Here is a 14,383-nt window from a genome sequence, read left to right on the forward strand (position 1 = left end):
ATTTTAAAAAGTGGGACATTTTCAGTTTAAAAAAAACTATTAAAAAAATCATTACTTGAGCCTGCGTTTCTGTAATTTCCTAAAAATAATATGGATAAAGATGATATTTTGCTGAATGTATCTATTCTGTAAATTGATGTGAAGCAGCAAAGGTATTCATTCTGGATGAATACAAAACAGTTCTGCCTTTTTAACCTTGTCACACATACTGTTGTGTTAAGACAAAATACCTAATACTGTGCAGAAATGAGGAACAGTATGTTTTAAAGATCTGAAATATACGTTTTCAGAGTGATGTGTTAATATCCATGAAGATATCTGCTCAACCCTTTAATAGCTTGTGAAAAGAAAAAAAAAATCTATGTCATGACAAAGTCACCCCTCACCCTTCTAAACCATTGTTAAACTACTGTAACAGAGAAATGCAGCACTGAAATAGTAAAGCTTTGCAGGTTAGAGGAACATACTGTATAGTAGATACGAACTAAAAGCCAAGTTCAGAGAGTTAGTTTGTGGAGCATACCGCAAATTTGTAATTTAATAAAAACCTCTAAATACGTCATCTTTTTTTTACTCTCCAAGTGAATCCATATCATCAGTCGATAGTAGGACGACTAAATCCTGTAAAATGAAAAGGATTAGTTTTGTTTATGCTTTGTCTTTCTTTCTTAACAAGAAACATGCACAATACAATAAAAAGGTGTTTTCCTAAGTTACAAAAAGCTAAAAAGTAGTTTGTCAAATCTGCACTTACCTTTAGGCATTAACTTTCTACAATCCCTTTCTGTTACTTCAATAATTATATACCTGAAAGTTACTTAACATTATTTCCAGGTTACAATGGCTGTTAACCTAAAGAACTTATTTTTCCCAAATGGCAACTTCTTGACAAACAGCCCATTTAATTAATTTATTTGCCCCACCCACTGTTTTCTCTACAGGGAAAATAAGAACCTGAGTGTCTGTATTGGTGGTTTAGTACACAAAGAGTTAGTCCCACAAAGTAAAAAGTGAATAACTACAATGAAATTGGTAAGTTTGCTCTGGTTTCAACAGATCTTATTATTCATTACTAGATGAATAATAGACAGATAGTCTGTGTGTAAAAAAAAGATGAAATACAGCCAGAAACCAAATGTTTTGTGAAAGCTGCTGAATTATCACACAGCAGATAAGCAGAACGCCATCTGAAATCCTTTTTTTAGTGCTTCAGTAACAACGGAAACAGAGGTACATATCAATGCTTGACTCAATATGTATCCTTCCCCAAGCATAAAATGATTGCAAACGGAAAAACAAAACAAAAAATTAGAAAAAGTTGAAAAAGTAAAAGCAAAAAGGTACAACTAGCAATGTCAAGAAGTGCTATGTGAAAGAATGGATTGTGTGTAATTTTGATTTATAAGACTTTTAAGGTCTTAAAGCAAGGAAATGTGTAGGTTTCTTCTTTCTCCCAATGTTTACTAGTGGTAATTAATAGCAAATCAAGATTTGTGCTTTTATGGATAATCACACATTGAAATTGTCAGCGAGTGGCATTTTTCAGTAATTATGTAAAATATGCTCATGTTGCAATAATAATGAGAGCCTTATGCCCAGTTCTCCCTGATTAGTGCACTCTTTACTAATCCATGAATGGCGGTAGTCTGTGCATTGCTGAAGTGTTGGGGGGAATCAGGCATATCATCCTGAGTATTCCCTTGACTCAACTGCATATGAGTGCCTCTGAAGAGCCCCAAAACACCCCTGTCGATGACTAAAACTGAGCAATGGTACTGTCTACAGCTCTTTGTCTCCCACTCATCTACTGCTGAACACAAAAGAACTAAATGCTGTGGGGTTCTATGTAGGCAGCACTGCATGACTCATTATATGTCCTACTACTCTTTCCTGCCCTAAGTGTCTGGGCTCATAGCTCAGAGACCTTTGTTTCAAACATTATATGGTATTTTATTTTATTTTGGGCAATGTAAAATTATGGTGCCTATCTGCAGGTTTTTCTTTACAAAAATATCCTTCCATCAGACAGAAACAGCTGGATATTTTCCAAAACAAAGACTAGAACTATCCTGAAAACTCACAGCTAAACCCTGGAAATAACAACCCTGTTGGTACAGTACCTTTGATTCTAATATGATCAAACTGGCAGCAAACATATTTGCAAGACAGTTAGTCAGTGGTGGTGCTTTAGGCATTTTTTCTTGTTGCTAGGTTACCTATTGGGATGACTAAAATGGAATCTGTGAGGATAACTGCACAGCTATATTTCTGTTACAGCTTAAGTGGTAGTATCTAAATGTTCGTCTCTAAACTGTAAGAAACGAATTCCTCAGAACATGATTTATTTTTTTCAGCACAAATACAAGCTAATTGATTTTGTGGAACACAAATCATATATTTTTTTAAAAAGATCATGCCTTCAACTCAAAGTCATACAATACTTTTGGTATATTCTTTGTTATACCTACTTAACTTGCTAAGCAATTCTTTGACCCATTTTCTGGAGTACATGAGAAAACTGTTGGTAAAGTTCCTCCATAAAGAAGCATACTACAAGCACTAAGCTGTAAGGAAAGAAGTAATTAAAATGTCCACTTTCTTTCAATTATGTGCTTACAAATGAGCACTAATGGAAAGACTCCCATAAAGTGTAGGAAATCACATAAAACTCTCCTTCCATTAAATTAAGGGAATTGATTTGAATATTAGCCTTGACAAAATAAGATAGTGAACGATTCAGTGTGTTCAGTGCATACTGTAGTTCAAATTCATGACTTTGAATGACTTTAATTGCTTTTTTCCTAGGGCTAGGGCCAGTAAGCTACCACTCAAATGAATCACACAGTTGATTAATGTGCAGCTAAGAGTTTTGCTCTAAATCTATACCGTACAGCAAAAGAGATTGCTCCTGGAGAAAGAGAAGGACAAGATGTTTCAAACTGCTAAAGCTTGGGGCTTTGAAATCATTAAAGCTACTCTGTTAAGAGGAAAATGTACAGAGTCTGACATTGAAATTGTTTTCAGCAACTATAGTTAAACTAAAACGAAACAACGTGCCAGTCTATGTTCCAAGCAATACCTATACCTCATTTACACTTATGTCTAATGGACAATCATTAGGCATCAATTATTTTTATATCCAGCTTGATTATTAAATATCCACTACAGGTGAGGTTCCTACTGTTTTACCTCTACATTATTTAGGCCTTTCTTTGGTTTTTCAATTTTAACTTTTGTTTCTTCATGCAAAGACATAAATGTCTTCTTGTACTATTGTTTTCCATGTGTGGAACATGAATATCACAAAAGTTTTTTTTGTTGGCAAGACACATTTTCTAGTCTTTAACTTGTAACAATGAAGCCACTTAATCTAGTGCTCTCAGCGAAAAAGATAAGTGCATGGCTAAAAGGCAGAACAAATTTTACCCCTCTACAGTTATTTACATGTAAATACTATAAGGTTTTCCTCTGTTGGACTGCATTTCCACATGGATGTTCTCCAATTCCCTTCATAAAAATCCAAAAAATAGAGCTACAATACATTTTGCAAAATGTTTGATTTATATTTACTCATACTTACAACTCAGACTCTTGACACTAACACAGTATTTGTGTGATACAGTTCTCATAGGAAAGGCAGTGTATGGTTCAATAAATGTCCAGGATTTATAAATGAAACACCCTTCCAGTACACTGCCTTCATCTAGGGCATTTGTACAATTCTCAGTCTTCTTAATTCTACCTCCTGGTATTCAATCTATTCTCTCATTTCTGGGGGCCTGGGGGGAACTACAAATGACTATTACACTAAAAAGACTAGAATGATAAAATACTGTATGTACAGTATCTAGCTCAGACAATTGCTAACAACAAACCTTGATTGCACCCTAAGCCAGAGCATACCCTTTTTTATGAAGTGATACCTTCATGTGGAATTGTGTTCAGGTGTATTAAAAAAATCATTTGAAGCACTCTGACTGTAGATTCTGTGCTGAGAATTAGCACCAGGGATTGTGGCATTACCAGGGTCAAGCAGGGTTCGAATGAGAATTTGTATCTATGAATACATAGGAACAACACACATTGAGTTCATTTGTCAGTGTGGACAGAGGGTAGCATTAGAATATAGCTGGAGCAAAATTAAGGTACAAATGGAAAAACAATAATACTCTACAAATATAAGCAGAGAGGTTCTTCAAGATAGAATTCAGTCTCTTACCCTATGCTTTCGTAGGCTTCCAGGGCTAGTTGGTGAAGGGCTGGGGGACTTTCCAGACCGCGGGGTTGACAGCTGACTGCCAGGAGTCCCATTGACTGAAAAAAGCAATTTAAACAAACTGCATTATTATTTCCTTGAATGGCTTCAGTTTCTACCCACTCTCCTCACCTCCTAAGGAAGTAATTTTAATCTTGAAAGAAACACCCCCACACTCTTCTCTTACTCCTTACCACACAGCTTTCAACCTCTCCGCAAACCCTAGTGAAACAAAATCTTTTAATTCTAAGCATTAACTACAGCAGTAAGAAGTGCAACCGAGAAAAGATAATCACAGAAAATGTTCAATGCAACGAATGCTTTTCTGTCTCTGTTAAGGTCAGATGAAGCTTACGATCTCCAGTGAAGATGGTAGCTGGGATTGTCTTGTAACAATTAGGAAGAATTTATCAAATAAAAATGAAAAAAAAATCAATTTAATAACTAACAGGCCCTATAATCTCAAAATTAAATTCAGAACAAGGGAAAAAAAGATCAACTTTATTCCAGTATTTGAACGAAAGGCTGAAAAATCTGGAAGAAAAAAAAATGCAAAACACATCCTTCAAGTTACAGTAGGCAGATCAGAAATATTTACTCAGAGATCCTCCATAACTAAAAACTCCAATCTTAAAAAATATACAGTTTTTCAAATACAGCCATCATTTGACAATGTCTTTGAAAGCTCTTGACTTTTGAAGATAAAAGTCAAAGGGATAAAACTGAAGACTAACAGAAACTTGACTTAGGTTTAATGACAATCTTTACCAATATCTTGATTTTCATAACTCCCATAGCAAAATACGACCCCAACTAGGCACAACGCACCCTGATAAATTTGACGATCACACATTAAACATTCAGCAACTCCTAAGCACAGCTTACACAGCTTGACTGTAAATTTATATAACACCCTCATACTAAATATTCACCAAATCCAAAGAACTTGCTGGACCTGATAAATGTACCCACTGCACACTAAACATTCACCAAATCCTAAGCAGAGTCCCTGGAAAACCTACATTTTAAAATGCAGAAAGATACATTTGCCTTAAGAAGCAGCACTGCTTCAGCACTGCTTTTAATCTTTACTAAGTAAGGACTGGATCAAACATTAAAACCAGTTTGCAGCTGGGAATCAAGTCACATAACATGAAAGGTTTTGAAAGCGATTTCTTACCTTCTATGTACTGGAGCATGTGGGCAGAAAAAATAGAGTACCACACAATTCCTGACTAATGTGCTGCTTCTCTCAAAGATCCACACTATACTAGCACAGAAAACTGAATTGGGAGGGAGAAGAGCTGCCAGCAGTAAGTAGTAAACGGCAGTGAGATTTCATAGGCGGATGCCTCTCCTGCGTATGTTTGACGTGAACCGAACAACAGTGGGAGGTGCAGGCGCAGTCTTTGGGCTACATCAAAGGTGTCAATTAAATGCAACATAGCTAACAGGGATTACCATGCAACGCAGCCCCCATTCCAATTAGAGGAAACAAAGAACATGGCATTATTTTACAAGCATAAAATGTGATTCAAAAACCAAGCTGACATCAGGGACCATATGATTCAGCACCCCATAACGGTATTACGAAGAACTGGACAACAAACAGCAAAGTGAGAAGAAAAATCAAATAAAAAAAGTACTATTCAATTAAACTGTTTAGGTCATGAAAACATTCAGGGTCTTTGCCCTCTCCAAATGTTATTTTTATAATATTTCTCATGGCTTTGCTGAAGAGGCAATTGTTTTGTTCTGTATGTTGTAGCTTGGGTATCTTGTTCACTGGTTTCACAAACCTAGAAAAACTAAAACACAAGTTTCTACAATTGTCACTATATAAATAAGGTGTGGAGATGTGAAATATGGCATGGAAGACTTCATTTATTGTCCCCAGAATAAAATGACATCTTCAAGCTGTCTTTTTGCAAGTGTATATGCCCAATGAAATTGGCCTGTGGTTCCTCAACAGCTCATTTAGCTGATGAGTCTTTCATGGGGCCCGCACAGCGGGAGTCAGCTTTGATACTGTTACAGCAGTGAATATCTGGGCTTTCAATACAGAATATGTCCATTATACGCCTCATATACCGTGCATCAATAAAACCGAGCTGCTGTTTCCTGAGATCCAATATTTCTGATTTTCACTGCAAATGTCTCCCGTCACCAGATTGTGAGAGCAGTTCATACTGTATATTTTAAAAATGTGATGGAAAAATGTGTATGTCAATGTCCTGTCTGTCCTGCCAGTAATTGCACAGTGGACAAAGAGGGATGATATTTCGTTCCACTTTATACTTGTATATGGCTGGAATGACAAATAAACATGAACTTGAAAAGGATAAGGAAAGCAGGATTAATCATTCACAAAGGGATCCTTTTAACAGGGCACAGCTGTCTTTTTGAGCAGCCTGGGAAAATATCAGTACAATATTGTTCATGATTATTGTTGACTGTGCTGACCAATGAAGTGAATATTATGCCAAATACCAGTGCAGATGTGGAACCTATGAAAGTGCAGACTTCCCTTTTATTGCTTGATTTTATTTTTTAAACTAGACCATGCGTATTGGCTTAGAGGTTTCCAAATGAATTATGCATCTTCGTGCCATCTGTGCCACCCTTTAATTTTAGTCAGTGATGCATCGTAGAAAGAGCAAAACTCGCGCCATAGCCCTATTTTTGGAAGAAGAAAGCACATTCGTATGACGAAACTGTTTTACTGTGATATTTAGAAGTTCTTCTGAATGGACTGAGGCAATGTAGGGAGGCATCATATAGAAAAATAAGGAAAAACATAATAAAAATAATTGAAGATGATTTGGCCCAGTGTCAGGTGGGAAGACAATTAATGATTGTAGGCATTGATATAATGCTTTTTATCCCACAGGATCCTTAAGTGATTGTTTTACGTACACAATGGGGGGCATCAGGTAGAGAAGTGAGAAACTGCAACACTGATTGAATTCTGGGGAAATGATACTATACGCAGGGCAGACTGAACAAGACCAGAATGGATTAAGCAAAGACATCATTACACCCCCATAAGCCGTGCCAATGGATCCTTATGACTAAGCAGTTAAGACCTTGGTTTAAAGTCTCATCCAAAGCACTGTGCCTCCTACATCTTAGTGTGCCCCAGCAGCATACTGAGATATCAATCTGAGATTTCTCGTCCAGAGGGAGCAAAGGAGTGGGTAGTGACCCATGTGCAAGGAGTTTAATGAGTTACCAGCCAGTTTTCTAAACATGTCATATCAGGAGAAAAAACTTGCCATAGTTTTCACCTACATACAGTAAATACATTGATTTGAGTTTTCTTGCATCTACTTTATGTGTTCACCAAACATCAATGGTGCACCAGCAAGAAGCAGAGACTGAAAAAAGAATCTGACAGAGAAAAAAAAACAATCTGACGATTAAAGAAATGACAGAATAAGCAACCTGACAATTATTTTGGACCAAGAGTAACATGAAAATAAAAACGAGATATGCAGTATGATAGAATATACAAAAGATATCTGTTGCAAAAAATGTGACTTTACCAACAGTTAAGAAAAATGGAAGTGGCAGACATACTAATTCAGAGGTTAATCTTAATGCCGTGTTTTTACATTCAGGAAATATTTTATTTTTAGAGCAAAGAATATCAAGATAATGTCTACAGTCATGGCTTCTTAGTGCAGTATATTGTGTCTTTTGACTTGTAGATTTTGTCCTGATTACTATGATTTCTGTTATCTAGTTGATAGATGGCTTAAATGACCAAACTGTTGATTCAGCTGCTCACAATTGTAATAATAAAAATATTAAAAATAATAAAAATGATCATTATGTTTTACATAACCCAAGCTATTTTAAACATACAATTAATCCTTGTAATAAAACATACAACAAATCTACTGTTCAAAGCTGACACAGGGACAGAAGCAACATCTGCTCAATAATAGTAGAATCTGAATGGAATTTCACTGTTTTTACACTTTTGTGTTAATGGCTACATGACAATACATGCTACATATACAGACCTTTCCAAAATGTGGCAAGGTTTGATAAAAATGGCAAAAACTCAAAGCATTTAGGAAAAGCTGTACAGCTGTGGTGGGTGAGAAACTTAGTGGAATTGCGGATTTAAAAATAGTGGGTAAGAGTGATGTCAATCATGTCACTTTAATCAACTGTGGCCTCGCCGACCTTCGCTGAATGTCTCATTACTAAAACAAGGCACTTTGTTCTTACGGTTCGATAATTAGTTTTGTGTTTAATATTGAACAGAGAACACAAATTTGTTTCTTGGTCAGCAGAGGCAATGTGTGCCCTAATTAAAAGCAATGTCAGCAAACACCACTGATGGATTCCAGCAAGGAGAAAGAAATTTCAGGCCGTAATGGTAGTTGCACTTGTATGATTCAGTTACAGTGATGTACAGCTTTTAGGATTATTACAGCACACTATATAGTAATATACAGTACAGTAATAATCACTAAGTAGTTCTATAACCAAACTGACAACATATCAGGGGGAGGAAAAGGTAGTAAGAAACTTGTACCAAGATGGCTAAACATCATGCTACCATCACAATCATACAGGTACAGTATCCATCTTTACTGACATACCATATGTAGCAACCCTTCAAACTTCAAAAAATTTAAAAGAACAAAAGTGGAACTTCCTGTATACAAGTGTCTGATGCAGTCTCTGCCTCTGTCTAGCACAGGGAGAAAGACAGATGGTTCTCATCACAGGACTCGGGGAACTTTAGCTTATCTTGAACTATGAAACAACAGAGTGACGCACACAAGGAGGCGAAATCTGTTCCCTCAGGTCAGTCTCAACTCCTAATCAAAACTACATCATTTTAAAGACTGAATTTAGGAATTGTTGATGAAAAGTTCACTTACTGTATATATTTAACTGTTACTTGAGACTGAAGGATCAAAACAGTAGCAGACTTTTATTTCCCACATACAGTACACAGTATTTGAATGCTCTAATGACAGGACTTCAAAGTAAAATGTATTACAGCCTTAGCTTCTTAATGAAATAAGTAAAATCAATAGCTTCCCTCCAATTGTTAGTATTTTGTTGTACAGTGTAATGGAGACATAAAAATGAAGATCACCAGATCTCACCAATCAGAGATGTTAAATATTACAAAAGACTTCAAAACCAAGTATATTAAGTGGGATACACTGACAACAAAATCTATGTGTACATGATTAGAAATCATTCTTGGTTCTCTTTAAGTTCATTAAAAGTGAAACTGCCATAAAACCTTTTTGATCCACAGTTAGATCACAAGCATCCTAAGATTCTTCACTGACTTTATCCAGGTATTCCTGGGGTCAATTATAATATGAATTTCAAACTTTCAATTATATAATTGTCATGATAAGGGAAATAAATTACTACAAGAAATATATCTACAAACCAATCTATGTTTAACCAGAAAGCCATATCACATTGTTCACACCTTGAAATTTAACGTCAGTCTCAAGTGATGCAAAAAATCTGTATTATTGAAAAGTCAATCTATGTTGGCGATTGAAACTCCACAACTGCCTTTTAGTTTTCATGGCACAAATCCTCTGATGCTACGGTATGTGAAAAACTAGTGGTGCCATCTAAATGGGCTACTCGTTTCTGATTTAATTACAGAGAAGAAGAGAAATAAATTAATGCAAATGCCTAAAAAAGTTCATTGGTAATTTCAGGGAGGATGGGAGTTTGGGTGGTAGTGAAAGGAAGATGCTGTAAATTTTGGCTGTTTTAGCTTCCTTGAATGTTTAATCTGTAGCATCAACTATTAAATGAAAAAGAGACAACTGGGATGGCCCTCAGCTGTGTTCAGGAATGCTCTTCAAATATGATCTGAGAAAAGTGGTCCAGGTGGTTTTTCAGCCTCATGGGGCAACAGCTGAGCCAATCATGTCAGGGAATCTCAACCTGAGGGATGAATTAGGTGGTTGAGGACAGTCTGTTGTTCTGGTCATTTGAGACTGTCCTCACATGACTGTTCCATCTCTGCAGACAATCTATTGATTGGCACAAAAAAAGTAAACCACTGTACTGGTTCATTAGTAACACATACTGCAGATACTGTATGTACTCGGTTTACTCTGCTGGGTAAATATTATTAAAACTATTGTGAATTATGTATGGCTTCACATCAGGACATAATATCATAAAGATTACAAATACAGGGCAATATGGCCAAAAAATCACACAACATATTCTAAGTTGTCGTACTAATGCATTATTAAATGTTAGTATAGAGTTTCTTGAATTAAACATTACATTCTAAACATTCTAATTCTACAAACTAGGGCCGCAGTGTGGATAAGCCTGAACTCATAACTGAAAGGATAATGGTTCACACCCTGGATAAGACATTGCTGTTTATCCTTGTGCAAGGTAGAACAACCTGAATTGTTCCAGAAAAATACATAGGCTGTATACTGTATATGGGTACCAACTACATCGGTAAATATATTGGACCGTATTTCTCTAACTCTTATTTGTCCTATAAATGAAACTTTTATCAAACATGTCTGACATGTAAGATGATTAAACATTTTGGAGAGAATGACCTATAGGGTGAAGGAAACAACATATACTTTTTAAACTACTAATACATTTAAGGAGAATTAAGACAAAAAATGACTAATCTAATCATCAGAAGAAAATCTTATCATAAAGCTTGGTCCTTGTATACTGTATTTCTGTGAAAGAATAAAGATATGGTTTGTAATGTTCTAAGATGCAAAACACAAAACAAAAAGGCTAAAATAGAATGTGAATTCATGAGATTATTAAAGATGAAAAAAATGTTTTTTTAAAGAGTTATGTTAAAAATGTTAAAGAAAAAGAAACTGTGGTAAAATATGATGAAAGGGATAGGTTTGTGAGAAACTGGATTGTATTTTGCGTAGGTTATTTTTTGTGATGTGATGTTTTCTAATGTAATCATCATGTACTCCTAAGAGAATAGAGCATGTATTTAAAAGGAACTATTTTTCATGTAGAATTCAGTATACACCTAGGACAACCTTTAAAGTTCATCTCATCTCTTGAGAACTCCGAAAATATTTTATGAGCTTTTATGGCATTATTCACAGTTTCCAGATAAACAATGTATAAGTCTACAGTTTTTATGCACAGCAACAATGGCTACATGACTAAAGTTTCCTTCTCTACAAACAAAATTGCTTTCTGTTACAAAGCTAAAAAATACATTTCTTATCTAATTGATAGTCCAAGCCTACCATGAGCTCATCAAATTTGGATTATATCCGTAGGCCACTATAGACCTTGGGCACCAGACCATAACGTCCCTTCCAGGTACTTTTTTAAAAAACACGAATTCCCAGAAAGAGAACTCAGCTGAGACATTTTCCTTCCAATTTCTCAGTTGAAAGAACAGAACAAGTCAGCAAGCTGATACAGTGTAATTCACAAAGCAGCTCTGAGCTTCAGCTGGAACTATCAGGAGCACTTGCAGCTGTGTCCTTTGACGGTAAAGTGGCGTCTGAAATTTTAGCTACGTCCCACCAAAGACAGCACAAACGTGACAGCTTATGTGCAGCTTATTCCTTCTTCCAGGACTCGATCACCATCACTCAGGCATCACCAGCTGTGAACCACACAGTGGCTCCTCAGACAGATGCCACCTCTCCATCACACAGAAATTCAAGGTCATCAGCTACCCCAGGGATTAACATCACTGTAAAGTGTTCAAGGACTGAACAAACTTTGTTAAACAAAAGACAATGGGGAGCTGCCCCTTCATTATACATGCTTTAGAGGAGATCTTGAAACACACAACTGCATTGTTGTCCTTTAATATTTCTTTTTCCACTTTTAAACACAGATCCTTATTCATCAGCCTTTTAGCATGGTTTGTGTATTAAGCACTATTAGAGCAATTGTTTAACATGATTATGAACTATGATAATACAGTCCACAGAATCAATGTTTTTTACAGTACACAATAAACATTCTCAAGAGTAGACACTAACCCATTGTGACTAAGTTACTGTGGTTGCTTTTGAGAGGCAATTAGCACAGTGATAAACAGTAAAATAATTTTGCTACAAACCTGCTAATGTGCAACAATTGCCAAAAATATTTGGTGTGCACATTAAATTCAGTGTACTGTACTGTGTATGTGATGAAGGGCTGTCTTATGCATTTGTCATTTTACCTCACTTGGAACTTCCCATAGGCTTAGTGTTTAAAAACAAAATGATTACTAAAAAGCTTGGGAATTTATTCATTTAACAAGGGTCTTGTAGATTTATCTTCACCTGTACTCACAAAAACTCTGTGTTGAGAGCTCATAAAACCTTAGTATTTGCCTTTACACTTACACTAGGGTATCTGTCAGTTTTACATATTTGTGTCCACAATTAAACTGTCAGCTAGCTTGTCTTCCTATAAAAACAAAAATAAAGTAAATTTTAATCAGAATCCACATTAGTCCCTGTGGTCAAATTTCCATCTATTATACAACATGATTAATTACAGTACATTCATTTTAATTCCACAGATGCCTCTCTTGCTACCTCAGTTATGAGAACTCTAAGGTCATTCCATCACTGTTTATTAATTTCCACACAGATATGTTGAAATGTTCTGTTACACGGCTGCAATTACAGCACTTTCCTCTAAGCTACCTAGGACCAGTTTATTTCATTATTCCACTGACAATATTATGCACTCGCTTGTGGAACTAAAGCTTAAACTAAATACCTTAATAGAACATAACTTTAGGGACATTAACAGCTTCTTAACTGATAGTAGCTATGTCTGTCAAAAACATCCTAACAACCATTCTGTTCAAACTTTCAATGTCCCAGTTAGATAAATATTATAAACTGCCTTGTCCATATCCTAAATCAGATCTCATAAAATTCAAAGACATCAATACACAGGTTCCCCAGTAAAGAAACACAAGTTAAGGTTTTGTTAAAGTTTGTAACATGTCTGCTTTGACCACAAAGTACTTACACAGCTACTAGTGTAAAGGAATTGAGCAGTTGAGCAGTTCTCTCTTATCAACCCAAAAAACCTAACACAGATCTTAACACAAAACGTAACAAAGCAACGAGGAAATCCAATCGGTAATCAGTTTACTGGCAGTACGACAGTATAACGAGTGTGATCTGAAAGGGGCAAAATCTATGCCCCAGTATGGTGATGGGATGTCTGATAGAAAGTTCTGTCCTTCACATGAGATGTGAAACTGAAATCTTGATGACTTGGTCAAAAAAGATCTGATGGCACTTTTTGAAAGATTAGAACCCCAATTTCCTAGCTAAATTCAGCACTGGGCTCATACAATTTAGCCTTCTGAATGTCCCCCCTTCATTAAGTTGGAGCAGTAATTTCACACTAGTCTCCCTGATATGCTGTGTGCTCAGGCTAATGGTACAAATAGTACTATATGTACCACCACGTGGGTGCTGCACTTTAATGGTAAATGAAGTAGGTCCCCTCCTGCAAGCAAAAGCAGTTTGAGATCCTTTTGGATGAAAAGAGCTGGATAAATGCAAGCAATTATCATCATCATAGATTCATCTGTTCATGTATGAAAGGGCAGAGTTTGTCTGGATAATAAGAAATTAAAGCTCCTTCTTTGGTAACTATAAAAGAATATTCTGAATGTACTGTATGTTTTTCTCATCTTTTTATTGTGTATTGGACACTGTTGTTTGTTTGTTTTTCATCTGATTAAAAAAGCTCCTTTTTCATATGTTACAAAATTCAGATGAAAAAATGCAATATTGTCTAAACAAATGTTCAAGTACAGTCACCATGGCAGATGTTAGACAGGTCTGGGGAATCTGAAAGCTCCCAAACACACAAACCAAACCTCGTTTTCTAGATTTTCTAATGCAGCCAAGTCTCTTTCCTCTTCATGATTCTGGACTCCTCTATCCTGATCATCTTCCATCACCACCTTCACACCTATGTGATCCTGCTGCTTCCCACAGCCTTCCTACATGCTCAATATGATCTTCCCACACTTCTGTGGGCTGCAGTTAATGAATTTCTGGATGCAGGCACACGTAACTGCAGGTGAACATTTCCCACAACTCCTAGCTGAAGTATAGTTTTTGAAGCGAA

At 36.1% G+C, this 14,383-nt stretch overlaps 1 protein-coding gene across 4 annotated transcripts in view; it reads right to left on the bottom strand.

Moving 5' to 3' along the window:
* The window catches only part of dclk1a (doublecortin-like kinase 1a), a 102,879-nt gene that overhangs the window by 23,986 nt on the left and 64,510 nt on the right, over window positions 1-14,383 (bottom strand). For 3 of the 4 annotated variants that reach the window (XM_088639457.1, XM_088639455.1, XM_088639458.1), the window contains exon 6: window positions 4,220-4,314. In XM_088639457.1, coding sequence (XP_088495583.1) covers window positions 4,220-4,314 — 95 coding nt within the window. Of the gene's footprint in view, window positions 1-4,219; window positions 4,315-5,435; window positions 5,571-14,383 lie in introns of those variants that run through there. The other variant, XM_088639459.1, reaches the window with a different exon arrangement.

Source organism: Lepisosteus platostomus, chromosome 7 (genome assembly GCF_059453375.1).
Source record: "Lepisosteus platostomus isolate fLepPlt1 chromosome 7, fLepPlt1.hap1, whole genome shotgun sequence".
Classification (NCBI taxonomy): Eukaryota; Metazoa; Chordata; class Actinopteri; order Semionotiformes; family Lepisosteidae; genus Lepisosteus; species Lepisosteus platostomus.